The 25,389-nt window shown below is 51.9% G+C and overlaps 11 protein-coding genes across 11 annotated transcripts; 5 read left to right on the top strand and 6 right to left on the bottom strand.

Annotated features, from left to right (window-relative positions):
• Positions 1-154: 154 nt before the first annotated feature.
• AUEXF2481DRAFT_31998 (uncharacterized protein) lies at positions 155-1,037 on the top strand (the record flags this gene model as incomplete). The annotated part of the gene is made up of 2 exons (XM_013485690.1): positions 155-532; positions 582-1,037. The coding sequence occupies 2 exons, from the start codon at positions 155-157 to the stop codon at positions 1,035-1,037; spliced, it is 834 nt and encodes a 277-aa protein (XP_013341144.1).
• Positions 1,038-1,764: 727 nt separating this feature from the next.
• On the top strand, positions 1,765-3,021 carry AUEXF2481DRAFT_7491 (uncharacterized protein; the record flags this gene model as incomplete). The annotated part of the gene is made up of 2 exons (XM_013485657.1): positions 1,765-1,949; positions 2,007-3,021. 2 exons carry the CDS (start codon positions 1,765-1,767, stop codon positions 3,019-3,021), a joined length of 1,200 nt encoding a protein of 399 aa, XP_013341111.1.
• An 845-nt stretch (positions 3,022-3,866) lies between these two features.
• Positions 3,867-4,444, bottom strand: AUEXF2481DRAFT_68342 (uncharacterized protein; the record flags this gene model as incomplete). The annotated part of the gene is made up of 2 exons (XM_013485752.1): positions 3,867-4,266; positions 4,317-4,444. 2 exons carry the CDS (start codon positions 4,442-4,444, stop codon positions 3,867-3,869), a joined length of 528 nt encoding a protein of 175 aa, XP_013341206.1.
• A 635-nt stretch (positions 4,445-5,079) lies between these two features.
• Positions 5,080-8,411, top strand: AUEXF2481DRAFT_417250 (uncharacterized protein). Its single transcript, XM_013485810.1, has 2 exons — positions 5,080-7,103; positions 7,152-8,411. Exons 1-2 carry the CDS (start codon positions 5,295-5,297, stop codon positions 8,190-8,192), a joined length of 2,850 nt encoding a protein of 949 aa, XP_013341264.1. The 5' UTR covers positions 5,080-5,294; the 3' UTR covers positions 8,193-8,411.
• On the bottom strand, positions 8,108-9,376 carry AUEXF2481DRAFT_417464 (uncharacterized protein). The gene is made up of 4 exons (XM_013485809.1): positions 9,119-9,376; positions 8,635-9,067; positions 8,370-8,578; positions 8,108-8,260 (listed from the first exon to the last, which is right to left on the bottom strand). Exons 1-4 carry the CDS (start codon positions 9,237-9,239, stop codon positions 8,250-8,252), a joined length of 774 nt encoding a protein of 257 aa, XP_013341263.1. The 5' UTR covers positions 9,240-9,376; the 3' UTR covers positions 8,108-8,249.
• A 169-nt stretch (positions 9,377-9,545) lies between these two features.
• Positions 9,546-13,612, top strand: AUEXF2481DRAFT_110821 (uncharacterized protein). The gene is made up of 3 exons (XM_013485808.1): positions 9,546-9,605; positions 9,699-13,116; positions 13,171-13,612. The coding sequence occupies exons 1-3, from the start codon at positions 9,558-9,560 to the stop codon at positions 13,407-13,409; spliced, it is 3,705 nt and encodes a 1,234-aa protein (XP_013341262.1). The 5' UTR covers positions 9,546-9,557; the 3' UTR covers positions 13,410-13,612.
• A 33-nt stretch (positions 13,613-13,645) lies between these two features.
• AUEXF2481DRAFT_7486 (uncharacterized protein) lies at positions 13,646-14,692 on the top strand (the record flags this gene model as incomplete). Its single annotated transcript, XM_013485656.1, has 5 exons — positions 13,646-13,771; positions 13,828-13,935; positions 13,997-14,062; positions 14,117-14,353; positions 14,408-14,692. 5 exons carry the CDS (start codon positions 13,646-13,648, stop codon positions 14,690-14,692), a joined length of 822 nt encoding a protein of 273 aa, XP_013341110.1.
• A 110-nt stretch (positions 14,693-14,802) lies between these two features.
• Positions 14,803-16,621, bottom strand: AUEXF2481DRAFT_68430 (uncharacterized protein; the record flags this gene model as incomplete). Its single annotated transcript, XM_013485765.1, has 2 exons — positions 14,803-15,373; positions 15,432-16,621. The coding sequence occupies 2 exons, from the start codon at positions 16,619-16,621 to the stop codon at positions 14,803-14,805; spliced, it is 1,761 nt and encodes a 586-aa protein (XP_013341219.1).
• Positions 16,622-17,228: 607 nt separating this feature from the next.
• Positions 17,229-18,597, bottom strand: AUEXF2481DRAFT_31990 (uncharacterized protein; the record flags this gene model as incomplete). Its single annotated transcript, XM_013485689.1, has 3 exons — positions 17,229-17,590; positions 17,643-18,422; positions 18,483-18,597. The coding sequence occupies 3 exons, from the start codon at positions 18,595-18,597 to the stop codon at positions 17,229-17,231; spliced, it is 1,257 nt and encodes a 418-aa protein (XP_013341143.1).
• A 1,658-nt stretch (positions 18,598-20,255) lies between these two features.
• On the bottom strand, positions 20,256-20,978 carry AUEXF2481DRAFT_53532 (Auxilliary activities family 9 protein; the record flags this gene model as incomplete). The annotated part of the gene is made up of 1 exon (XM_013485737.1): positions 20,256-20,978. A coding segment is annotated over one exon (723 nt), but the record flags the coding sequence as incomplete, so codon positions are not given.
• Positions 20,979-23,383: 2,405 nt separating this feature from the next.
• AUEXF2481DRAFT_55800 (uncharacterized protein) lies at positions 23,384-25,360 on the bottom strand (the record flags this gene model as incomplete). The annotated part of the gene is made up of 1 exon (XM_013485739.1): positions 23,384-25,360. A coding segment is annotated over one exon (1,977 nt), but the record flags the coding sequence as incomplete, so codon positions are not given.
• Positions 25,361-25,389: the final 29 nt, after the last annotated feature.

Genomic DNA, 25,389 nt, shown 5'->3' with positions numbered 1-25,389 from the left:
CTACTAATCGTCTTTTCCCAAGCCAATCTTCATATCCATTGTCATAAATTTAATACTCAATTTCTCTCTGCACGGTCGATTCTTTCGCTTCACCATCCTTAGCAATCTTACCACGGCCAAGCTCGATAGCTCACACTAAGAGATCGCCTTCGAGATGCCCAAGGAGCAACGCGTCCTGTCGACGTACCGCCAATCACCTTTCCCAGTCACACATGCACGACAGTCCAGATCAGTGGAACCCCAAGCAGGCCATAGGAACACAGCCAACTGGAGTACTGCCGATGACGAAGTCTTAGTTGCGGCTAGAGCTGCTGGCCTGAATTGGCAGTCCACTGCAGCAAAGCACTTCCCTAACAAGACTGCGAATGCCTGCCGCAAGCGTCACGAGCGACTGGTAGAGCGTCGAACACACGAGGACTGGAACACAAAGAGACTGGACACTCTTGCACTCGAATACATGGAGCTCAGGAAGGAGATATGGGGCCCACTGGCAGCCAGAATTGGTGAGCGTTGGAGCGTGGTCGAAACCAAGGTAGGCTTCAAAATGTCTGCTGCAAGCACTCCACTGACAGTTTTCTCAGTGTATGGAAAAGGGTCTCAAGAATCTACAGTCAATTGCACGGGCAGCTCGCAAGACTTCTGTATCCAGTGAGGATCATCCCGTCTCGAACAAGGAAGAGCACGAAGGCGATTCCGGCATCGGCTGCTCGGATGCTGAATTGGATCCAGCCGATATATCCAGAGCCATGGGGAGACACCCTTCGACAGGCTCGGCTTCGATCCAAACCATGCAACCTGTATTGGAACTTACAGCAAATCAGCAAACCGCATTATACCATATTCTGCCTAGACCGCCACCATTACCCTTGTATCAACCTCCACCATTGGTTCCGGCCCGCAGTGTACCAAGTACAGGCAGGTTTATCTCCATAGGCTCGCCCGGCGACAGTCCGCCTGATCGGGACCGTACACCTGACAATTCCGCTCAAAGGAGTGTTAGCATCAAGTCTATGCTCTCGGACACGCCGCAACCTTGAAGCGTGCAGTCACGAATAATGATTGATGAACGCAAACTTCTTGTCAACAGTATTGTCGAGTTTGAACACATCTACGAACGAATTATGAAGAGATTTAGTTTTTAGCGGAATCATATTGAGCATTCTATTTGTCTCTTTCTTCCATCCATGTACAAGGGGAGTACATCAATGCACAATCCGTCATAAGACTGCAGGCAATTGAAGTTCAGCTTTGTACTAGCAACGAGTTGTCAGACGCTGGGTAATCAGCCTCGACGGATATCAGGCTGATGTATAACACAACGCCAAGGCGATTGACGTATCTCGGTAATAGGCCGCTGTCGGCGACCAGACGCGGCTTCGTTCCAATTGCGTGTTCCAAGACATTGATTGTATAGATTATAACATTCACTCCGACTCGAATTGGCGACTGATTGCGCAGACATTTGTCAGCTGACGTGGAAGTGCGACGTATGTGCATTGCGATAAAAGAGGCCCTGGAAGCAGCGCCTAAAACTAGATGAGAGGGTGTCAATTCCCGGGGCTGAGTCTACAGACGACTAGCCCCCTGCTACACGCGTCTCGCTCGACTTTTGTTCCTACCACCACAAGGACACCTTTGAAGAACCAACAAGCACGCATTCTGGTCACCTCGAGGCCTAGACACAACTGGACTCTGCTCAATCACCGCATACCGACCCGACCATCCCCGTCCTTGGTACCGGCGAGCACAAGGAGCACAAACAACATGGAGCAGACTCGAGGCCACTTTGGTCACTCACATCATGGACACCACCATCATCACGACACAACATTCCTGACCAGTACCGACAAGAACGATGCTGGAGTCCGCATCACGCGAGTCGGTCTTTTTGTCAATCTTGGCATGGCCATTGCCAAAGGTGTCGGCGGCTACGTCTTCAACTCAAAGGCGTATGTAGTTGTAGCACTTGCTCGTACGTGACCGATGCTGACACTGTAGAAACACAGATTATCAGCCGATGCCATCCACTCCCTCACAGATCTCATCTCCGATTTCACCACCCTCGCAACAGTCTCCTATTCATTACGATCACCAACCTCACGATTCCCGACCGGCTATGGCAAGATTGAATCGCTGGGAGCTCTGGGAGTATCGGGTATCCTGCTCTCAGGAGGTATCATGATCGGTCTCCAAGCAGTCATGGCACTCGCCCAGCAATTCTTCCCAGAGATCGCACACATACTCTCCCACATTGGCATCTTCGGCCATGGACACAGTCACAGCCACAGTCATGGGATCGAAGGCATGGGTGTCAATATCAATGCAGCCTGGCTCGCAGCCGGCAGCATCATAATAAAAGAATGGCTCTACAGAGCAACAATGAAGATTGCGACGGAAAAGCGCAGTAGTGTGCTAGCAAGCAATGCCTACCACCACCGCGTCGACAGTTTGACTGCAGTCGTCGCATTAGCCACAATCATGGCCAGTCACTTCCTCACAAACGCCGCCTGGCTAGACCCCGTAGGCGGCCTGATAATCTCCGGCATGATCGTCCAAGCCGGCTACGGAAACACAAAAGCCGCACTCCTCGAACTCGCAGACGTCACCATTGAAGACGACATGAAGCAAAAGATTGAATCCGCCACTTCCACAGCCCTGAGCGACTTGAAGCTTCCAACCGAATCAGCACCTCAAGTCCAGGGTATCAAGAGCGGACAGAATTACTTGATTGAAATTGCCGTCACGGTGCCTTCGTCGTGGACATTGCAGCAAATGACAGAAGCAGAGGATGTTGTGCGTGAAAAGGTGGCCAAGGCTGCCCAAGGCATAAAGCGTATCTCTATCCGCTTCACCAGCTCGGAAAACACGGCCGACGCTTTCGCAAATGAATTCGTTGCTTCTCAGGATCAAAAGACCGGGGGTGAACACGAGCACGACCATGAGCATACTCATGATGATGGACACAGCCACAGCCATGAGCCCACAGAAGGTTCAAAGGCAGGTCTGAACAAGAGAAAGTGATGGGGATGACCAGTCTCTTGTTCAGAGAAAGAAGGAAACCGGAGAATATTTATCAAGAGTGATACATTCACGCCGAGAAGCCTTCTCTGATGACCGGGCATCCGCTCGCTTGTTTGGCGTCACACAGGTCACAGAAGTTCGCAGGGCGAATAGACGGAAGCAATGTAACACGAGCGGTTGAAAGGCAGTAAGTATACTTGGATACACCACCGTAGAATTGGGGACTCGATCCTACCGAGATAGAGAGGCCAGCAACAAGATATTGTTAGAATACAAGAGGACCTCCTGAAAGACATCAAAACTATTTTGGAACACTATGGCTGCACAAGTGAGAGCGAGCATGGTATTGAAAGGTTTAAATTTTATCAAGGGCTATCTCTTCTGTATACGAGTGCTCTTCTGCATCTGCAGGCTTGTGGTATAACGTTTCTATGTACAAGCGAAAATGCCGCTTCGCTTTGAAGCGGCTCAAGGGACCGTGCGGCTCAATCTATGTTTTGTGAGCGACTTTTGTTGCGTAGCTTGAAGATCGATGCGGCTCCAATCTGCAGGGTGGGGGAAAGTGGGCGTGAACTCGTATAATCCTGTTGGCGCGGCGTTTGTAGAGGCTATGTTCACAACTGCGTGTATGGATGGCGGCTTATTCCCGACTCGCAATAGTGAGATTGCGTGCCTTGATATGATGTGGCACGTACTGCGGTCCCAACATTTTGTGTAGTTGCTGCAGGGTGGGATGTGTAGCCGGTGCGGCACGAGCCCGTGTTCGTCCATGAGGCGTAAGAAGCCGGAGTTCCTCGACATTGATGACTCTGGCATTGTAAAGCAAAAAGCGGCATGCGCGATGCTCAGGTCGGTTCCGCTTCTGTTGCGGCCTCGAGTTGGAAGCCTTCGTTCCTCTGGACCAGGCTCACATAGTAGTCAACCAAGACCTCCGGCTTGGGCACAATGCGCCATTGGACCTTCTCCAGAAACTCCATCTCCAAGGTAGCAAGTTCGCTGACACTAATACCACCAATTCTAGCATAAGTAGGATTGGTCCAGAAACTATCACTCAAGCCCTTTGCAGCAACAGTGGCAGCAGTGATCAGGAATCGATGGACAGTGAGGCTACTGATGGTAAATGAGGGATAGAGCGAGCATAAGCGGTCGATGTAATAGACGATAGAGAGGAGGATGGGTGGTGAGAGCGTAGCGTGTTGGATGAGACGCTGCAGGTAGTCGTGACAGGAGATGCCAGGCGGAGCCCTAAGTCTGGTTAGTGCATGCGGTTGGACCAGCGTAGCATGAGAGATTACCTGGAGTGGAACCTGGTCAGACGGCCATTAAGAGGAAGTTTGTCATTTAGACGGATCAATTCCATGAGCATATTGCTGATCAAGTAGCCTAGATCCTTGGGGTTGCATGTCTCATATTTGAGGGGCATGATCTTGATGTTTGGATCTAGTTGAGCAGTCGGTTGAGTTGCAGGCTGGGTGCGTGGTTTCTTTGTGAGCGAAGGAGATTCAGCGACGACGCCCGGAGCCGACATGTCAGGAGTGTCTGCATGGCCAGGACGCTCGGGAAGGTCTGTCTCTGGACCAGGCGTCATTGATGGCGGCGGAGGAGAAGAGCCTCTTCGTTTGTTGCCCGCAACTTTGTTCGCGGTGGGTGGAAAGCCTTCGGGGGTATACTGGGTGCCGGCATCGGCCGTCATGGGTTTCGAGACCGGGGTACGGGCATGGGAGAGAGATTGCAATGCAGGCGATGAGGTCGGAGGGAGCCTCGAGGCAGGGCTTTGGGGAGAAGGACGGGGATAACGGGCGTGGAAGGCGGCACTGGGCGAGTGTGAAGCTAGGGCCGACATTTACGGAAGTTGCGTTTATGGACGTTGTTGCTGGAATTGCGTGATGGATTGCAGGCACTGCGACGATGCGCGGGCGTGGCGCATAGTTGAGCAAGAGGGCGGGAGCGGGAAAGCAGGAGAGAGGGTGAGTAGCAGCGACAGACGGGCGATATTAGGCAGGTGCAGAGTCTTTGCAGGTGAGGGAGGATGTGTAAAACGGGCTGTTTAGTCTGCGTTGTTTCAACAGGCCTCTCTTGCCCTCCGCTTGATCCACGTGCGGGAGGAGCCTTCGCACTTGGCGGCCAACCGCGTCATCGCCCATCGCCCATCACACAAGCGTGCATGCTGAATCGCTGACGTGACTTCCACATTGCAGCCGTCCAGGAACAGCAGTCGCGTATCTGGCCCTCAATCCGCCGTCGCCCATTGCTTTCCTCACGGCGCCGCTATCATGGTGCAGCCTCCGTCGCTGGCAGCTCTCCACGAGCTCAAGACGGCGACACATGGCTCGACCGACCAGCAATTGCGGCTGTTGCGCACCATCAAGAACGACATAGTCGGTCACGGCCAGCGCAAGAGGCTTGTCGTCCGTCACGGCCTGCTTGACTGCCTGGCCCACATTCTAGCCTCTTCCCCGGATCCCGACGTCCAGATACAGACAACCTTGATCGTCGCAAGTCTCGCCGACGAGGGCGCTGCCTTTGTCCCTCCCATCCTCTACAGCAACCTCGTACACCCGCTGTTGATACTGCTCCCTCCGACTCACTCTCCCGCAAGACTGGTCACCGCCTCTCTTCGCGCCATCAATGCTCTCGCTACCTCGTGGACTCTCTCGCCCCGCCCCGACCCGCAATTCATCCATCATGTCTTCACCAAGCGTACCATCGCTTCATTCCTCGACATTCTGCGTCAGCCTCTACCAACCTCAAGTCAACAGCTCCACATCGCCCTGACTTCAAACCTACTGGCGACATGCTGTGCCCAGAGCAGCCAACTGCCTTCTGTCATGCTTGATCATGGCATTCTGGATGCGCTTGCTTCAACCCTTGCCAGCTTTGCTCTTCTTTACAACAAACATCCCGCATCAAGCCACACCGACCTCGACGTCACTGCTCTTCTCAATGCCATATCCAATCTTGTGCACGACTCGCCTTACAGAGCCCACCGCCTCATCTTCTCCAATGATTTGAAGCGCATCTTTGAGCATTCGCCAGATGTTACATCCTCGGATCCCCTTATAACTCCCGACTATAACCAGCACCAACCTCGAACGTCCACTAACGTTGTTCCTGTTGACTCGCTCCTTCCAAAAGTCATGGTTCCTCTCCAAAAGTCTCTTTCATTCGGCCACCATGCTTTAATTAACTCTAGACTCTTCTCGGACCAGTCAGCCGCAAATGTCTCCGTGAACTCACCCATCTGCGTCTGGCTCATGTATTTTGTTCGTTCTCAGCCCGACCCTATCTGTCGCTTAGCTGCTCTCCGCCTCCTGGCCATCCTCAACAATGCTCTTGATGCAGATGTTGTTGCCCCTCGCTCTGACGTACTTGCCCGATCGAGAGAAAGGGAAAGACAGATGGCACTTTTCGCCGTCCCAATCGCTGTGAAGCTTGTTCAGGATGCTCTAGATACTCCTTTTGGCCAGGAATCCGCAGTCGTCAAGGAGGATGCTTGCGCCGTCCTGGCTCAACTCATCGAAAACAGCACAGAGCTTCAGCAAGCTGCTCTGGATGCTGGCGCCGTTAAACATGTCTCGCAGCTTTTTCGAAAGTCTTTCGATCCCATCACGCTCGCCAGACCAATGTGGTCGGCCAATCCTCAGGCTGACTCGCATATACCTCCGATACCATCCACTAGTCTCGGACATGACGGTCTTGCTCCCGAAGTCATGCATGCCATGAAATGTAGAGCAGGTGCATTAGAAGCCCTCGCTGCAATCGCAGAAAAAGAGGATGCCAACCGCAAAGCAGTCATCGATAGTGGCATAATCTCTAACCTGATCGAATCGCTTGCACCTATGCGCGACTCTGATCCATCGCTACTTGCTTCCAAGGTAGGAAACACAGTCCCCGTATTGCTTGCGGCTTGTCGTGCTGCTACAGCATTGTCGAGATCCGTCAGCCTTCTGCGTACAGCTCTCATCGATGCTGGAATTACCAAGCCTATATACTACCTCTTGGCTACCACGAACGTCGAGGTTCAGATCGCTGCCACCAACGTCATCTGTAATCTTGTCCTCGAGTTCAGTCCTATGCGTCAGGTAAGAACATCTGCTCACCTTTTCGGTCGACACATGCTGAGTTTGCAGGATCTTGTTGCTGCTGGAGTCGTTACAGCGTTATGCGATCAAGCGAAACGGTCGAATTCCAAGCTGCGTCAAGCCTCGCTCTGGGCCCTGAAACATCTCGTCCTCAACTCCCCAAAGGACATGAAGACCGAATGCCTCGAACAGCTAGGAACTGGTTGGCTCGTTCAGGCAGTGAATGGAACATCTCAGCCTAGCACTTCCGTACCACTTGGAACCATTAATGCTGCAGGCGAACAAGTCGATCTTCTGAATGCATCAGACGCATCTGGTATGGATGTAGACGAATGGACTGAGCAAGATGACGAGGACGAAGACGGCGAAGTCATGATGGATCATAACGGTACACGCTATCAATCTAGCGGACTCAGATCGACGTTGGACACAATTAATTATAAGGCGCGCCTTCGATCGCTTCGCAAGAACGAACACGACCCCTCGATACAAGCAAAACACGACGACATGCTGGTACAAGAGCAAGCGCTGGATTTTATCCGGAATCTTATCAATGGTGATGACAACGTCGCCATGATAGAGCATTTGAACAGTGTCTTGGGCGTAGATCGACTGTTCCAGATGCTTCACAACAAATTACGACCGATATCCTTCCAACCTCAAACACCCCTGGACTCTCATAGGTCCCAAGACTATCCAGCCCAGTCCCAGCAGTCAAACACCGTATGGCAACCTCCGGAGCTGATCAACGCTGCCCTAGGCGTCATCATACATGTGGCTGGAGGATCTTCCAAACATCGTCAGCAGCTGATAGCGCAAACTCCACTTCTTACTGCCTGGCTGCCGCATTTCACACATACAGACCGTCGCATTCGTGTAGCATCTGTTTGGGCCATCATCAACTTGACATGGGTGGATAGTGCCGCCGACCGAGAGGACGCCAAAGCGAGGGCTCGGACCCTAGCATCCTTTGGCATAGATGAGAAGGTGCGGGCTTTGGCGGAGGATGTTGACGCCGATACAAGAGAACGCGTCAAGACGGCCGTGAGGCAGATTGATGAGCTTCTAGAAGGAGGTCGATACCGATGACTTCTTGACATGGCCTGAGGGCCCGCACCCACGAGAAACACGAAACATGCACGTACATCACGAATGAACTGTATCATACTGTATGCATTAGCGAGCGCTATAGAGCCGGGTGTGACCTGACCTGATCCAAGCTGCACAAGACAGTTCATATGCTTCTTGACATTGATTCGGACTAACCAGAGCCGTGATGCTTCTTGTTGAACTCATCCACCATTTTTCTAGCAGCAGTCACAATGTTGACAGCGCCAGGTGAGTCGCTATGACAGCACAAGGAGACCTCATGGTCACCCAGTGGCAAGTTGACCTCCTCACCCGTGACAGCGGTGACAGATGAATTCTCCAATTGGTTCTTGATGTGCGCTGCCGTCTCCTCCTGAGTCCACGCCCTGAAATCATCGTATCAGCTGGATGCGTTGAGCTTTGTCTTTGGGGACAGACTTACTTTTTCTTACGATCAATCACCAAAGTGCCGTCTTTTGAGTATTTGACATCTCCATAAAGTTCAGCGCAGAAAGGCAGCCCGAGCTCTTTGGCCACTTCCTCGTGTAAAGTGCCTGCAAGTCCGAAGACTAGTGTACCTTTCGGCACTCCTGCATAGACTGCTCGACACACTTCACGGTCTCTGTACATCATACCGTATAGAACGCCATGGGGCTTCACGTGGTGAAGTTGCACTCCCTCAACATCCAAGAAGCCTTTCAAGGCACCAACTTGGTAAGTCACCATTGCGGTCAATTCTTCCGGTGACATTTTGATTTCTCGTCTGCCAAAACCTTGAATATCGGGGAGGCCTGGATGGGCACCGATTTTGACGTTGTGTTGTTTGCATAGCTTGACTGTGTTGGCCATGATTAGAGGGTCTCCGGCGTGGAATCCTTGCTATATGTTAGCTTAATACCGAGATGTGCAGAGAGAACCATGCTTACCACATGCGATGTTGGCATGATCGATGAGGGGGATGAGTTCTTCATCGGGACCACATTTGAAGTTTCCATAGCCTTCACCCAAGTCTACGTTGATGTGGACTTTCTTGCTGACTGGAGGCATGATGCTGGACTCGAAACGAGCTTGTCAAGAATGCACGTTACTGCGTATGAGATTGAACGAGAGTTGTGTGTCCGAGATGACAGATGGTAGGACCTTCTCTACTTGTTGATGGGTCATTCGCTCGCATGTCATCATGGTCATAGCGAGTCGACTTGGGGTGCTTATCGTTGATCGACATACCCCGTCGGGGTACTCTCAAGACCCCCTCATCGGCCAGCCATGTTTTGGTCAGCCGACCGCATGCCAATAACCCTCACTATCATATAAGTTGGCGGTCATCTCACGCGGTAGTATGGTGTCCTATCACGATCACATAACATGGAGAAGCTCAAGACTCTACTAGTTGCCAATCGTGGTGAGATCGCAGTAAGTAGTACACACCCACCCTGCCCATGCCGACCCCACATAGGCTTGGCGAAGAAGCATGGAGCAAATGCCTAACGAGAAATGCCTCTCCAGGTTCGCATCATCCGAACAGCGAAAGCTCTGGGTATCCAAACAATTTCAATTTACTCCACTGCAGATGCAGCATCGAGCCATGTAACAGCCGCAGACGAAGCTGTCTTGCTCTCAGGCAGTGATTCCACAGTCTATACCGATGGCGAAAACATCATTTCTATAGCAAAGGAAAAAGGTGTCGATGCAATCATACCAGGATATGGCTTCTTGTCCGAGAATGCCGAGTTTGCTAGACAAGTCGCAGATGCTGGTATGGTCTGGGTAGGTCCCAGCCCAGAGGCAATCGAAGCATTTGGTGTCAAACATGTTGCTCGAGAACTGGCCGAAAAGGCTGGCGTGCCAATCGTACCCGGCACCAAGGGACTTGTGGAGAGCGCTGAAGATGCTGTGAAGGCTTCTGAGAAACTCGGCTTTCCAGTCATGCTGAAAGCCACTGGAGGAGGTGGTGGCATGGGCTTAGTTACTTGTCACAGTGCCGATGAGGTCCGCTTCGGCTTCGATAAAGTGCAGTCGCGTGGCAAGACGCTGTTCAAGAATGCTGGTTTGTTCATCGAGAAGTACTACGCGGCGTCTCGTCATATCGAGGTGCAGGTCTTTGGTAATGGCCAAGGATCAGCAATTCACTTCGGCGAGAGGGAGTGCTCTATTCAACGCCGACACCAGAAAGTCATCGAAGAGTGTCCCAGTCCTTTCGTGGAAAAACACACTGGCATGAGGAAGAAGCTTGGTGATGCGGCTGTTAGTCTCGCAGAGTCGATCAAGTATGGCTCTGCTGGAACAGTTGAATACTTGGTCGACGACGAATCTGGCGACTACTTCTTTTTGGAAATGAACACCAGACTACAGGTCGAGCATGGAATCACTGAACTCTGCTATGATGTTGATCTGGTAGAGCTCATGCTCCAGCAGGCCGATGCACAGCTCAGCGGTCTGGGCGGCCTGGAAGCAGGCCACCTCAAGCAGATGCAGCCCTCGTCACCGAAGGGCGCCGCTATCGAAGCAAGAGTCTATGCAGAGAATCCTGTACGCGACTTTGCGCCATCACCTGGTCTGCTACAATCAGTAATTTGGCCAGAGCAACAAAACGAACATATTCGAATTGATACATGGGTATTCACGGGAGCTACTATCACGCCCAACTATGATCCACTGATAGCAAAAGTCATGTTCCATGGGTCTTCGAGGGAGGAGGCACGTCAAGGAATGCAAGCTCTTCTGTCGTCCTCCAAGATCTGTGGTCCGCCCACCAACCTTGAATTCTTGCACGATATCATTCGGGATGACGAATTCAAGATCGGGAACACCTTGACGAACTTTCTAGACTCATTCGAGTTCCGACCATCTGCTATCGATGTGATCTCAGCAGGTGCCTACACGCTCATACAGGATCTGCCTGCCCGGCCAACAGTCGGCAAGGGTATCCCGCACTCTGGTGCAATGGACCCAATCGCATTCTCGCTCGCAAACATCCTTGTCGGAAACGAGCCGACCAAGGAAGCTCTGGAAATTACTCTCAGTGGTCCCGAGTTACGGTTTATACGTTCGGCAGTAGTGGCACTGACTGGAGCTCCAATGGAGGCTGAGCTTGACGGACAGCCGTTCCGCATGTGGCAACGGCAATACATCAAGGCCGGGCAGAAGCTCAAAATTGGAAAGACAACAGGCTCTGGATGTAGATCTTATCTGGCCGTATGGGGAGGCTTCCCTGCTGTTGCAGAGTACTTTGGCTCAAAATCGACCTCTCCAATCGTGGCGATCGGTGGCTATCAGGGACGACAGCTTGCACCAGGAGACCTGCTAGCTATCGCTGGCCACGTTCCTGGTCATGTATCGAATTTAATCGCTAGCTTGCCCGAGAGACTCGTGCCTGTCTACACTAATGAGTGGGAGGTCATGGCTATGGTTGGACCCCACGACATTGGCTATCTCCTACCCGAAGATATTGAAATGGTCTACGATACAACTTGGAAGGTCTCACATAACGCCAGTCGTAGTGCTATCAGACTGATCGGACCTGTGCCAAAGTGGGCAAGGAAAGATGGTGGCGAGGGCGGCGCCCATCCCTCCAATCTTGTTGAGTACGGCTATCCCATTGGAGCACTCAATTGGACTGGTGATGATCCATGCATTTTCCCGGTAGATTGTCCCAACTTCGGTGGCTTTGTATCAAGTACAACTGTCGTTCGCGCTGAATGGTGGAAACTGGGTCAGCTGAAGTCGGGAGATACCTTGAAGTACAAGAGAGTATCTTTGGAAGAGGCGCTTTCTTTGCGCAGGCAAAACGACCACTTCATTGAGTCTGTCGAGAAGGCCGTGCAGAACAATATGAACTTCGACGACATCGATTCTCTCAGCTCTACATTCGAGCCATCTGGTGACTTTGGCAGCGCCATAGTCTGGGAAAGACCTCAGCAGGGTCGTCAGCCTCAAGTCAGATACCGACAAGGTGGTGATGATCATATCATTGTCGAGTATGGCAACGAGGAGTTTGACTTAAATCATCGTTGCAGAACAACAGCACTCGAGAAAGCCATTCGTTCGCCCAACCCTGATTGGCTGAATAACACCGTGTCTTGCTGCACCAGTGTGACGCTCTTCTACAATGGCTTGAAGATCGAGAGGCGGAGACTGGTAGCACATCTTCAAGGTCTGGAAGATGAACTGGGTGATCTCAGCTCCGTCAAGGTACCTTGTAGAAAGTTTCACCTTCCGCTTTCATTTGAGTCAAAGGCCCAGGAGGAAGCGACGAAGAGGTACATGGAGACGCAACGACCGCATGCGCCATACCTACCGAGCAACTTCGATTTCGTCGCTAAGAACAACGCCTTCACGTCGGACCAGTTGCGAGACATCTTTCTCACTGGCCAATTCATGGCTGTTGTGGTCGGTTTCTATGCAGGTAATACGGTGTCACTGCCTGTCGATCCTCGTCAGCGCATGCAGTGTCCAAAAGCCAATCCCAGTCGAGTATTCACACCTGAAGGTACTGTCAGTTGGGGCGGGTCTTGCATGTCAATCTATCCAGTCGATAGTCCTGGAGGCTATCAGATGACTGGGCGTACAATCCCCATCTTCGATGCTTTGGGTTGGAAGGATGGTTTCTCACCCTCACGCCCATATCTGTTCCAAGATTTCGACCTATTGACTTACTATCGAGTCAGCGAGGAAGAACTCGATGTTATGCTTGCAGACTTCCGCAGTGGTAGATACAAGTTCGAGTGGGAAGAGATTGAGTTCGACATGGCCGAGCACAACAGATTAAAGTCAGATACAGCGAAAGAAGTCGAGAAAATCAGAGCCGAACAAGCCGTCGCACAAGCTGAGATGACAAAGGCGGAGAACGAAAGTTTAGCCCAGTGGAGAGAAGAGAAGGCAAAGAATAGGGTCGACGATAGCACTATCGAGTCCATGTTGGCCGGTAAGTATCCCACTGCTTACGTTGATGATGGTGTCTCACTAACCATAATGACAGATCCCAAATATACGACGATTGACTCACCTGTAGCGGCCAATGTTTGGAAGATCCAAGTCGAACAAGGACAAATTGTCAAATCAAATCAGGCAATAGCAATTCTCGAAGCAATGAAGTTGGAGATTGCAGTCAACGCTCCAGGTGACCAGAAAGCTGCAAAGGTGGAAAGATTATTGGTCGCTCCTGGCGAGACTGTCAATGCAGGAGCCAGGATTGCGCTGTTGAAGTTCGAAGAGTGAACTTTAGTGAAGTCGATGGCTAGATGTTATTAGCATTGCGTCTAAGCTCCTGTACATTTCAGTAGAACCAGACCTATTCACGTAGATATCACCTGCTTAATTGGTAAGATTGCACCGAAGGATCAGCTTATCTTCAGCCTCCCGTATAGCCGTTACAACCCCGCTATCATCTATATAGCAAGGCAACAACACAGCTTCATCCGCGTCGCTCTTGCCCAAGACCAAAATTCCTCAAAATGTCAGAAACAAAAGAAGACAAGCAAGTCTATTACGGAAACTGCCATTGCGGCGCTTTCAAGTTTTCAGTCGCACTCGCTCCGATAAAGAAAGCCGCACGCTGCAACTGTAGCATTTGTAGCAGAGTAAGCGCGACATAATTTTGTCCCTTCCTGATTCAATTTCTGATGCCAACTTCTAGAAAGGCTACCTGTTTGGTGTGCCAGAGAGTGCAAACGACTTCAAGATCGAAGTCGGGGAAGATGTCCTCAAAACCTACTCCTTTGGCAGTGGTATCGCTGAGCACAAGGTATAATATCCCTAAGTATTGCAGACGGTATAACAGAGATACTCACAATAACGTCTCAAAGTTCTGTCCAATATGTGGTACGGGAATCTTCGTCTCAGCACCCAAGATGAAATTCTTAGGCGTCAACGTAGGATCTACCCTTCGACTAACCTATTCCATCATACACTCTGACATCCTCTAGATGAACACATTCAAACACGGCTCAGTAGATATCGACAACCTAGAAATTAGCACAACCAACCAAGCAAACGCAGAACCAAAGTATCACCCCTTCAGCTTACCCGAGGACCAAAAACCCTCTGTTTCAGAAGGTCAAAAACTGTACACAGGAAGCTGTCACTGTCAAGCCATAAGATACACAGTCGTTTCTGAAGAGATCGACGAAGTCCGTACCTGTAATTGCAGTTTCTGCTCACGTGTAAGCACCTCCATCCCTTGTTCCTAACCACCTCGACTAACAAGCGTCACACAGAATGCAGATATGTGGATCTACCCACCCATTGCCTCCGTCGATCTTCTAGGCACCGAAGACAAACTGACAGACTACCTCTTCGGTCCCAAGCGAGCTTATCATGGTTTCTGTGGTGCTTGTGGTGTTGATGTCGTTAACAGGGTTGATTTGCATCCAGTGTTCAAGGCACCGGTGAGACCGATCAATGTTAGGACAATGGATGGTCTTGATCTAGAGAGCTTGAAGGTTGACAAGGCTGATGGATGGGCTATGAATACTGGACCTTATAAAGCTTACGATGTTTGAGGACATCAGTGGGCCGATTAGCGAAGAACATCTTGGGATTTGTGGAAGGCAGGACAAGCTCGGTGAGGAAAAACATAATCATTATTGGTTGTCTAAGCCATGTATCTCATCTATTTCGAATCTACAGAACTTTTAGAAGTCGTGTCTTCTCTAGCATTCATATCCTCAAGTGGAAGTGGCGGGCTTGCACTACCATCAACAGCCGCGTCGTCCCTCTTCACCAAACCATCTCTCCATTGCTTGAAGCGTGTGATGACGTTCGGCTTCTTCTCAGTCATAGCTTCCTCCTGCACATCATGGCCTTCCTCGGCTTCTCTGGCCTTTTCTTCAACAACGTCTTCTTCCCTCTTCAAGCCTTTATCCTTGATGAAGATAGTAAGCGCAAATGCTACTCCGATGGTCGCGACGCAGAAGATGAAGACGGTGCGACTGGCATTTGCATATGCAGTATTGATACTTCTTCGATCAGCGGCACTGACGGTGTTCAAGTCAGGTACCGCAAATGTTGAATCGGCGATATATTGGAGGTCCGGCGGAAGACTGGATCCCAGAACGTTGCCGGAGATTGCTGAGCAGATGGCTAAACCTACTGCGCCGCCAAGTTGACGCAGCAGCATTCTGTTCGAGATAACGACGGCGCGCTGGGATTTTGGGCAATGGGCTTGCATCGCAGTGTTTGTTCTGGGGACAAGTCAGTTCGAACATCGAGACGACGATTTTGCTATGATGTTAGACTTACGTTTGGAAAGTGCAGCCGCAGCCAAAGCCAACCATGATGATGAAGCCGCAGATATGGCCAACAGGAGAATCAGTTCCCAGGGAGACAAGAAGACCCGAACCAAGAGTCCAGACAGCAAAGCCAACAAAAATGACTTCGAAGTAGTGACCGATGAAGGACATGTATTGTCCACCGAGTGCGGAGAAAGTCGCCTGTACCAGCACCAGGGGAAGAATGAGAACAGCCGATCTCATGACATCGTAGCCCCCGACATTTTGGTAGTACAATGGTAGGTAATAGATCAGAGAGTAATAATTCATGCCGAGCAAGAAAGATTGGACCAGCATGATTGCGACAGACTTGTTCTGCCACATTTCGAGAGGCATCATGGGCAGTTTGGCGAATTTCCATTCGACGATGATGAAGGCAATCGCACACAATCCACCGATCACCAGCATCGAGATGGTCTCGGCCGAGTTCCAGGGTGTTCTATGGCCGCCGTCAGAAATTGCGATTAAAACCAAGATGATTGCGAGAGTGCTGAAGAAGAGACCGATCCAGTCAACCTTGCGAATAGTGTCTCTGAAGTTGACCTTTGGCATACTTTGCGGCAAAGTCCATGCCGCCAAACACGCAGCTATACAACACAAAGGTGCATTGAGATAGAAGAGACCTCTCCAAGTCGAATGTTGAGTAAAGGCGGCAGCGATCAGCGGACCAGCAGCATTTCCAAGCCCGATAAAGGATCCGATGATACCCTGGTATTTACCTCTTTGTTGCAGAGTCACTACATCCGACATGATCATATTGACCAAAGCGACGATACCTCCGTTGGCGACACCAGAGATACCGCGAAAGACGTAAAGTACTTCTTTAGTAGGAGTGAGTCCGCAAACCAAGTCCGAAACAGCCAGCAATACCAAACATCCAACGAAGATCTTCTTGCGTCCGAACAGATCAGAAAGGCGACCATAGAGAACCTGGAATACAGTGTTTGCGATGAGAGCCGATGTACCAGCCCAGGCGATAGTATCTGCGGCGTTCAAGTCTCTTGCGATACTGGGTAGAAGGACGGTGATGCCGTTCTGGTCAACGTAGCATAGGAACATACAAAATGCCAGTGTGAAGAAGATGACCATTCGCTCTTTGAAAGGTACCAGATTAGTCTGATCATGGATCGCGGCCTCCAGATCTTTCGTTTCTTTAGCCATGTTGATGGGACTTTGTTCGAGGATTTTGTCCGTGTAGAAGAATCGTAGAGAAAGCCTGACAGTGAATCCAAATTAAGTTATTCGCGACCAGATCGATTTTTTGTTGCCGTATTCAGGATCCGGGGTAGATGTACGAGGCAAGGCAAGAGTCATCGAGCAACAAAGCTGGGTCATGATGCCATGTGAGACCGGGAGATGACTGAAAGAGTCGGTCAACTTGCTGAGACGAATGGATCAAAGTGCGAGCAATAGAGGGAGAACGCGCCGGCGAGAAAAGATGATGGACGATGACAAGGTCGAATCGCGTGCCGACTTGCCGTTTTTCTTGCCAACCGATGACGGCTTGGCTACTCGACTTCCCGCCTCCTCGTTCGGGATCCTCTGAGAACGCCGGCAAATCGATTCTTATCATCCACTTTCCATGTAGTAAAGAGTTTCTCGAAACACGCGCTGTCTTTTTTATTCCTTATCTCGATCTACCGGATAATTTACATGCGACTATGCTCTCTCGGATGCCATCGACGTACAAGGTTGAAAGTCCACTCAACTCGGCCGAGAACAGATTAGACCGCCTTCCGACTAGCGACTGCAGCTGGCAGTGGGTCATCTAATCATCGTAGGTCTCGGCGTATTCTTCCTCGTACTCTTCCTGGGCCTCGCGCAACTCCTCGCGCTTCTCCTCGAGACTCTCGCGGTCGCTGCTGGATACCGATGAACCGGAGCGCGTCTCGTCAGGCAGAGGCGCATCATCGTACAGACCTGGCTCGTAGGCAGATCCGCCGTAACCTGAAGGCTGTGCGACCGGAGCAGGAGCGCTGTAGCCGTAAGGATCTTGAGCAGGAGCGCCGTAACCTCCGTATGATGGGTCGGGTGCGGGAGCATAATTGGTAGGGGCAGGTGCGTAGCTGGGTGCAGCAGCGGCGGGGGCGGCAGCATACTTCTTCTCGTCATCCGAGTCATCTGCAAGCACTGCATATTAGTATGGTTCAAGATGAGCAGCATCTGAGGTTCGACCACTTACCCATAGCATTGGCGATCAAAGCACCGCCAATAGCGCCTACAGCTAGACCACCTGCAGCTCCAGCCATGGCACCGCCATATCCGGAACTCTTCTCCTTCTTCTTGTCCTTGTCCTTCTTCTCGCCCTTATCCTTGTTCTCGACATCACCGTAGTACTGGTTGGCACGGGTGTCGTGCTGTTGATCATGCTGACCCTGAGGAGGAACAGATGGCATGGCGCCACCATAGCTGTCGTAGAAAGAGTTTGCCTGTCCACGGGACTGATCACCCTGAGGAGGTGCTGCGCCATATTGATCGGCGGGTGGAGGAGCCTGTCCTTGAGGGAAAGAGCCAGGCTGACCGTACTGGCCCCGACCGACAGGAGGAGTTTGATAACCACCATAAGCTCCACCAGTGGGAGGAGGAGGCGATGAGTACTGGTTCTGGGGAGCTTGGTGTTGAGGCATGTCCCACTGAGTCTGACCGGTAGCCTGGTTCACGTAGAAGAAGCGCTGGCTCTGCTGGTCAAACTGCTGGACCCAGCCAGGAGGAAGTTGGCCGCCGGCCTGGGGAGGAGGAGGGCCGGGAGGAGGAGGAGGAGCTTGGCCGTAAGGACTAGGGCTAGGTTGGCCATAAGAAGCAGGGCTAGGTTGGCCATAAGAAGCAGGGCTGGGCTGTCCATAGGACTGTTGGTGTTGAGGTTGGAGAGGATACGACTGTTGCTGGTGTCCCTGGACGTAAGAGTCGGCAGGAGCGGGCGCGGAGTACTGAGGCTGGCTGACATCGCGCGTCTGGTCGGGCTCTATTGGAGGTGAGGTCAGTCGCCAGTGAAGCTGTGTGGGAAGCACACGCAATGACTTACTGCTCTCCGTAGGCTTGCTATCCTGCGCAGGCTGGGTAGGAGCGGTTTCCTTTTTCTTGTCATCATCGCCAAACATTTCCTCGAACTCGCTCTTGAGTTTCTTGAAGAAAGACATGGTTGCTCTTTCCTTTTGTGTATGCGTTAGTGGTAAAGCAGGAAGGCGCAAAGGTGAAACGACTTTTCGAATTGATGATCGAGTTGGAGAGAAAGAAGCACAAAAGACGAAAGTGCGACACACCAAGTAAACAACACACCCCCACCAGCCTTATATATATGTCTCCCCCAAACACATGCCCCTCTCCTCACCCGGAAATCAACCAGAAACATCCCCCCGAAACCCGCCAGCTTGTTTGCTCAACCTTGCCAAGCATATGCTATATGCGTTGTTATATCTTTCCATCACGCTTCTAGGGCTTTCTTGCAACATATTTGCCCCTTCTGGTGTAAGCTACTCGTCTTATATTGCATACTTAATTGCTCATCAGCTTGGCAAGTGCTGCCGCCAAGTCCGTCTGATGCGAGGATATCCTGCTTTTTGTTTCATTCCAATGTCTATAACCGCGCGCGATTTTGTTGGATCAAAAAAAAGGATTACGAATGCTTGCATGAGTGGGGTTGTGAGTGTGCAGAGTCCCGGTCATCTTGCTTGAGCGGTAAGAGGGACATATCCAATGGCTCGGTTTGTTCTTGAGCTCGTAATCGAGACGTATGAGAGATGAAGATGTTCCTGAGGTTCTTGTGCCTGGACCCCCGCTAGTTCATTGGTCTCGGTCCGCTCCTCTCCCCGTGGATAAGCTCTACATTATCGGCATTGATTAGCCGCTCTTGGTCAGGTTCTCAATGGCGATGAGCACCATGCTCCCACCAACGCCTAGAAGATCACGATATGCTCAAGTCAAGCTTACTAATGCGATCACGATATACTTTGGTCAGGTTGAGATACAGGTACGCGGAAGGTGTGTTCATAGATGGCGGTGAAGCAGGGAGTCAAGACACCCGTGCGAAATTTCGTATGTATAAGAAGGTAGAAACGTGTCAAGCACAAAAAAATGGTATAGCAAGAAGAGAAAGATAAAACGCTGAGAGTCCGAACAAAATCATAGCCTGATATTCCAATCATGAACATGCGTTTTGAACAGCTTAAAGGTGGAGAGCACGAGCGTGACGGCGATGTCTGTATGCGCCGGTTGGGGAAGCTCCAGCGGTGACGGTGACGGCAGTCGATTGAGTGACATAGTCGGTCTCGTAGGCAGTGACGATAACGGCATCGCCACTGTCAGCGGCAACTGCAGTGGTAACAACAGCAGCCTGAGTGGTGGAAGGAGCAGCAGCAGTCTCGCTGGCGCCCTGGGCGAAGAGGTACTCGACCCATGAGAGAAGGTCCTCAAGAGTGGTGCCCTCGGGGAGAGCCTTTGTGGGAAGGGCAATGCCAGCGGAGGCAGTACCGGTAGGGACACCAGCAGAGATGGTGCTGGTCAACATCGAAGAGGGAATCGCAGCTGCGATCTCGGAGACAGAGGCCTGGGAGACAGCGGTGGTGGAAGCGGAAGGAGCAGCGTAGGTTTCTTGAGACGAAGGAGCATATGTGGGCTGGGCGGAGGAAGAGGCAGGTGCAGCGTAGGTGGTAGTGGTCTCAGCAGCTGAAGAGGGTGCGGCGTACGAAGCAGGAATGGACGAAGCGGCAGCGGACGAGGCAGGGGTAGACGAAGCGGCAGCGGACGAGGCAGGGGTAGACGAAGCAGCGGCAGATGAAGCAGGGGCAGAGCCAGAGCCACCAGTGTAGAGAGCAGGTCCAGGCATGTCGTACTGGTCGGGACCAAAGCCGGGGTAGTAGATGTTGACAAAGATACCCTTGTCCTGAGCAGTGTACAGGGAAGTACCGACGACACCCTCGGGGTTGTCAGTACCAGAACTGGTGATCTTGAGGTTGATGCACTGAGGGTAGTTCTGAGCACCACCTTCGTTGTTGGCGCTGTGAAGAGCAATGATCTCGTGACGAGCAACGTAGTTACCGGAGGCAATAGTGTCAGGAATTTTGACATCCCACTTGTTGCTATCGGTGATCAGCTTGTCCGAGGCCCAAACACCTTCGTCCGGCTTGCTGTTTCCGGAGATCAGACCAACGGCATCGATCTTGAACCACTTGAGTGTGGTCTTGTCGGCATCGGCACAGTCGCCATCGCACTTAGCCAGGTAAGTGATAACGGGACCGTGGTGGGAAGTTGGCCAGGTGTCCCAGTTGAAGGAGACGGTGTCACCACCGTTGACGGGGGCTGAGAGCGCACCAGGCGCGGCACCAGAGTGACAGATCATATCAGGGCTGGTGTAATCAGCGACATAACCGTTGTCCTTCACAGTGTCGGACCAGGCAATGAGGTCAGGCTTGGTGTTGGAGTACAGGATAGAGTTGTTGAAGCCGGCGTAAACGGTGTTAGAGGCGCCAATGCTTTGAAGGTGACCGTGAGCAGACACGGTGGACGCAAGGGTAGCCAGAGCGGCAGCGGCAGCGATTTTGAAAGACATTTCGAGTTGTTTAGTGCAGCGTTTTTCTTGTAGAAGTTGCTAGTTTTTTGGATTGCGAAGATGCGAAGACGTGGATGAAGTTGGAGTGCAAGTGTAAAAGAATGGAAGTATCCCAGCTGCAATCAATACAGAATGATACGTTGAAAAGAGAATGTGGGTGGTACGAGACCGAAAAGTTGCACTGCAAAGAACGTCGAAGGCGATAGCTTGAGGAGGGAAGAATGGAGAGAGAGTTTGGGAGACATGATTCTTATACTTAGGGGGTAGGATCGCCTACTCTGTGTCGAAAATGCCATGGTCGGACTAAGGCCGACTCGCGAGCATGGCCGTTCTAGCGGAGCCCCTGCCTTAGTGTGGTGGAGTTCGTCAATATGGTAGAGTGCTGCCGCGTTTCAAAAAACAGACGACCATGTGGCGCGGCGCTAAAGCCCAGACTTGGTCCAAGACGTGCATCGGAGCACGCAAGACACCGCGCTTTGACAAGATTCCTCGACCGTGTGGTGGTGGGCAGAAGAGGGCTGGAAAAGGGCCTTGTTTGTATGTAGGGGATAGATGAAGCTCTTTGATGACCAAGGGGCTGCCGTGGGAAGCGGAACTCTGAAACGCCAAGCTCCAGAAAGCGGAGTCCTTCTGCTGCAGGAACCAAAACCTTCTTCGAGGATCTCTAAACTCAAATGGCAGTTCTGCTGTCTATCGACAAGATCGAGTCAGTCTTGGTCTTGTCGTCCGCCTCGGACGACAACGGTTGACTTGTCAAGAGAATTCCAAGTCGAAACATCCTCAGTCGAGTGGCTCAGCACCTAAAAGGAGGCAATAGAATACGAGGACGGGCAATGCTCACTTGGCTCCATTTTCCCAATCACAAAGGCACCTTAATCTATTTCGCTTGACGAGTCCTTTTCATCCATCGCGCGAGACATGAAACCCGAAAATCACAATGGCGAAGAACACCCTTGCATATGGGTTAGCCGCCCGGCCGCAACACAGATGAGCGGTCGCAGAGCCGCCACATACAACACGCAAGCCCTCGTTCAAAAGGTTGACACTCTGGCCAATGTGGCTTGGTTCGCTGCGATCTTCCGATACGCACGCTTTCGCAACCTCTGCACGGCATGGTATGCCTTAGACTTGAAATCACTTTACCTTCAAGCGAGATGTATCTCAACCCTCGATTGACTCTGGCTAAAATTGCTTGTCATGGGTGAACAACAAAGGTAATGGAGATCTCGAGGCTCCAGCGGCATCAGTCTAGAATGCCACTTCTTCGCGCCAGGCTTCACAAGCATGTGATTGTCACGCAACAAAAATTGACACAGACTGCATGGATGCGCTTGCTTCTTTGACGTCCACGCCTGCATCTACATGGGCGCGAATGCAATGAAGATCATTTGAGATTTGCCAATCTTTTGTCCAGCTTTTCTTGCGTTGTAAGTCGATCGTTGCTTCGCACTGAGTGGTTCGTATATTCTTTGTTTGTGTTGTCTTTGGGCAGAATATCTCCCATCTTCGATGAATTGTATTGATGGTCAGGGCTAATTGGGCTACTTTTGTGGCATGGGTATTGCTATTTACTAAATGAAATCGCCAGCAGTGGGTCTTGTCCTTGCGCCGGCGCCTAACAGACCCCTGCGGCTGGGATGAATGTCGCTAAGATCCATCTCGCCGCTCGGAGCAGAAGGCTTAGGGTTACGGGCAGATGCGTTGCTCGCCTTTCGTGCACGACGAGGAGGCGATCGCGACCTTGATACTTCTGGAGACGATGTGTTGCGACGCGCGCGACGCTGGTTCCTGACCGGAGATCTTGTTCGTCTCGGTGGCGGTGATCGTGAAACGGATCTGGAAAGAGAGCGTCTGCGTCCTGCCCCTGCCCTTCTTGGTGGTGGTGAGCGTGAGAGGGAGCGGGATATGGAGCGAGCGGGTGATCGCGACGGACTTCCTCTACGTCTACGAGGTGGTGAGGGCGAGCGGGTATAGCTTCTGTCTCGCGGAGCGGTGCCGCGGACAGGAGGTGAATGCGAGCGCGAATAGCTTCGAGCTCTTGCGGCTCCACGAGCAGGAGGCGAGCGAGAGCGGGAATATGATGGTGATCGAGAATCTCGGCGAGCGTTGCCACGCTTTGGTGGGGGCGAGCGAGAACGTGAAATGGACGGCGTGTATCTCCTCCTGCGCTCTGGTGTTCTCGAGCGTGAAATAGAGTCAGAGGGAGAGCGGCGTCTTGGCCGAGGAGACCTCAATCGGGATGGTGATCTCGAGTATGAGGCAGATCTGTCTCGGGCTGAGCGACGCGGCAATGTTGGCGAACGGGAATAACTACGTGCTCGGCCCCTTGTACGAGATGGGGAGCGAGAACGACTGGAGTAGCTCGAGTAGCTGGAATAGCTGGAAACACTCTCGCTTGGGCTAGCAGCTCTGACGGGTAGAGCAGGTAAAGTTGGCTTGGGCATATTCTTGAGGTACTCTCTCATACCCTCAGTCAAGACACCCATGCCAATAGCAGTGAAGAAGTTAATGCTGAAACGGGTGTTGCGAGGGTTGTCAACAGGGAATATTCCAGCCAAGGCAGGCAGTAGAGCGTCGTCCTTCATTCTCTCCGAAAGCTTCTTCATTCCAATATTCTGAGCCAGCTCTTCGATCAGGATCTTGATGAAAATACGCGAAGACGAAGTCGTCTCGTCCTCGTTCAGGTGGATAGCGCTGATGACATGCCAGCCGATGGCATCAGTGGAGAGAAGGTGACCGAAGAATTGGGCTACAATGCGTAGGCGATTTGTCTCCAGGCGGTGGATTGTGTCGTAGTATTTGACAAAAGAGGCCTCGAAAAGCTCGTTCCACATGCGGTTGATTTTGCAGAGACGCTCACCAATCAAGCCGAAGAATTTGTTGTATGTGCGCTCCTGAGAGCAACATTCGACGATCATGGAAGGAAGTTCGTGCTCAAGTCCGGGTGGCAAGTTGATACGTAACAGCTTGTGCGTACATTCCTCGAAGCCTCCAGACGACATGATTGTAAGGTAGATTGTTCGGCGCAAGTTGACAAGATCAGTGTTTGACTGATCCTTGATCTCAACCTGTTTTTCCGCTTCCTCGTCCTCGTCTTCGCTGCTGCTGACGTCCGAATCATCGTCCTCATCGTCATCGCTTCCGTCAGCCTCTCCCAGAATTTCGGCCCTCAGCTTCTTGTAGGCCTCCTCATTTGCTTCCCAGTCGGCGTCGAATTTGAAGACATTGAGACCATCCTGGACCTCAGCTTGGTCATCTAAGCCAGTGTTGTGGGTAATCTGATCCTCCTCTTCGACGAGATCCAGCTCCTCCTTGACCGAGGGGTTGTCCTTGTAGCGATCCTTTCTGACCTGAAACAGGACTTCAACCATATACTGCGTTCTCTTGTCGATGTCGGCTTCGTGCAGAATGCTGCGGAATTGATCGTAGACGGCCATGGCGATTTGCGAGTTGAACTCTTCGACGTGCTGACCAACCTCTCTCATCAAACCAACAGCGATCTCGACACTGTCGTCGGTGGGCTTGTTGAGCAACAGCAGAAGGATCTGGGCGGCAAGCATTTCGTGAGCGACCTGCTGGTTGATCAAGTGTGCCAGGAATGTGGTGCTGCTCAGGCACACGGCCTTGTCGTTACGCTTGAAGGCTTTGCGGAATTGTACAACAAGGCGGTTCACGAGCAGTTCGCCGACCTGAGGGAGTTTCGTGTTGACAATGGAGACCATAGCGGCGTAGATGGGGGTGAAGGGCAAACTGGCGGCTTGAGCCTTCATGATACTGCGGCAGAACAGACCACGGCCGCGAATCAGGTTCTCGCTGAACAGTTCGGGAACAATGTACTTGATGTTTGATACATTGACCTTGTTGATCAGACCGTTGATGGACTTCTTGAGGGCTTCCCAGGCCATGCGCTGAAACTCCTTTGAAGATGGATCGTTGCCGATCTCAGCCTGCAGAGCGCGCAACCTGGCTGGGGGCACGTATGTTCCGCCCGATCGCATAGTGAGCAGACGCTCATATTCAGCTTTCGCGGCGGCCTGCTTCTCAGCGGCTGACAGAGGCTTGTCTTCTTTGACTTCTTCGCGACGGCGTGTTTCGGCCTGCCTTTGGCGCTCCAGTGCTCTCTGGCGGTCCACATCGCGCGGGAGGGGACCGTTACGGTGAGGAAGCGGCGAGCGCGAACGATCGCGTGGAGGCGTAGGGTCGCGATTCGTATCAGGGTCGATGGATCGTGTGCGCAAGGTGGGAGGGCGTCTTTCGGGAGATGGAGAACGCGACTCGGGCGAACGTTTACGACCAGAGGTATGCGACTGAGCGTCGGCGGCGTCAGGTGAAGGCAGACGTACTGCCGACTGCATAGCCGTCGCCATGTCGAGATGTCGAAGCA

The sequence above is a fragment of the Aureobasidium subglaciale genome, assembly GCF_000721755.1.
Source record: "Aureobasidium subglaciale EXF-2481 unplaced genomic scaffold scaffold_20, whole genome shotgun sequence".
Taxonomy (NCBI): domain Eukaryota; kingdom Fungi; phylum Ascomycota; class Dothideomycetes; order Dothideales; family Saccotheciaceae; genus Aureobasidium; species Aureobasidium subglaciale.
Note: the sequence above shows the minus strand (reverse complement) of the source record. Positions and strands in the feature narration are given on the sequence as shown.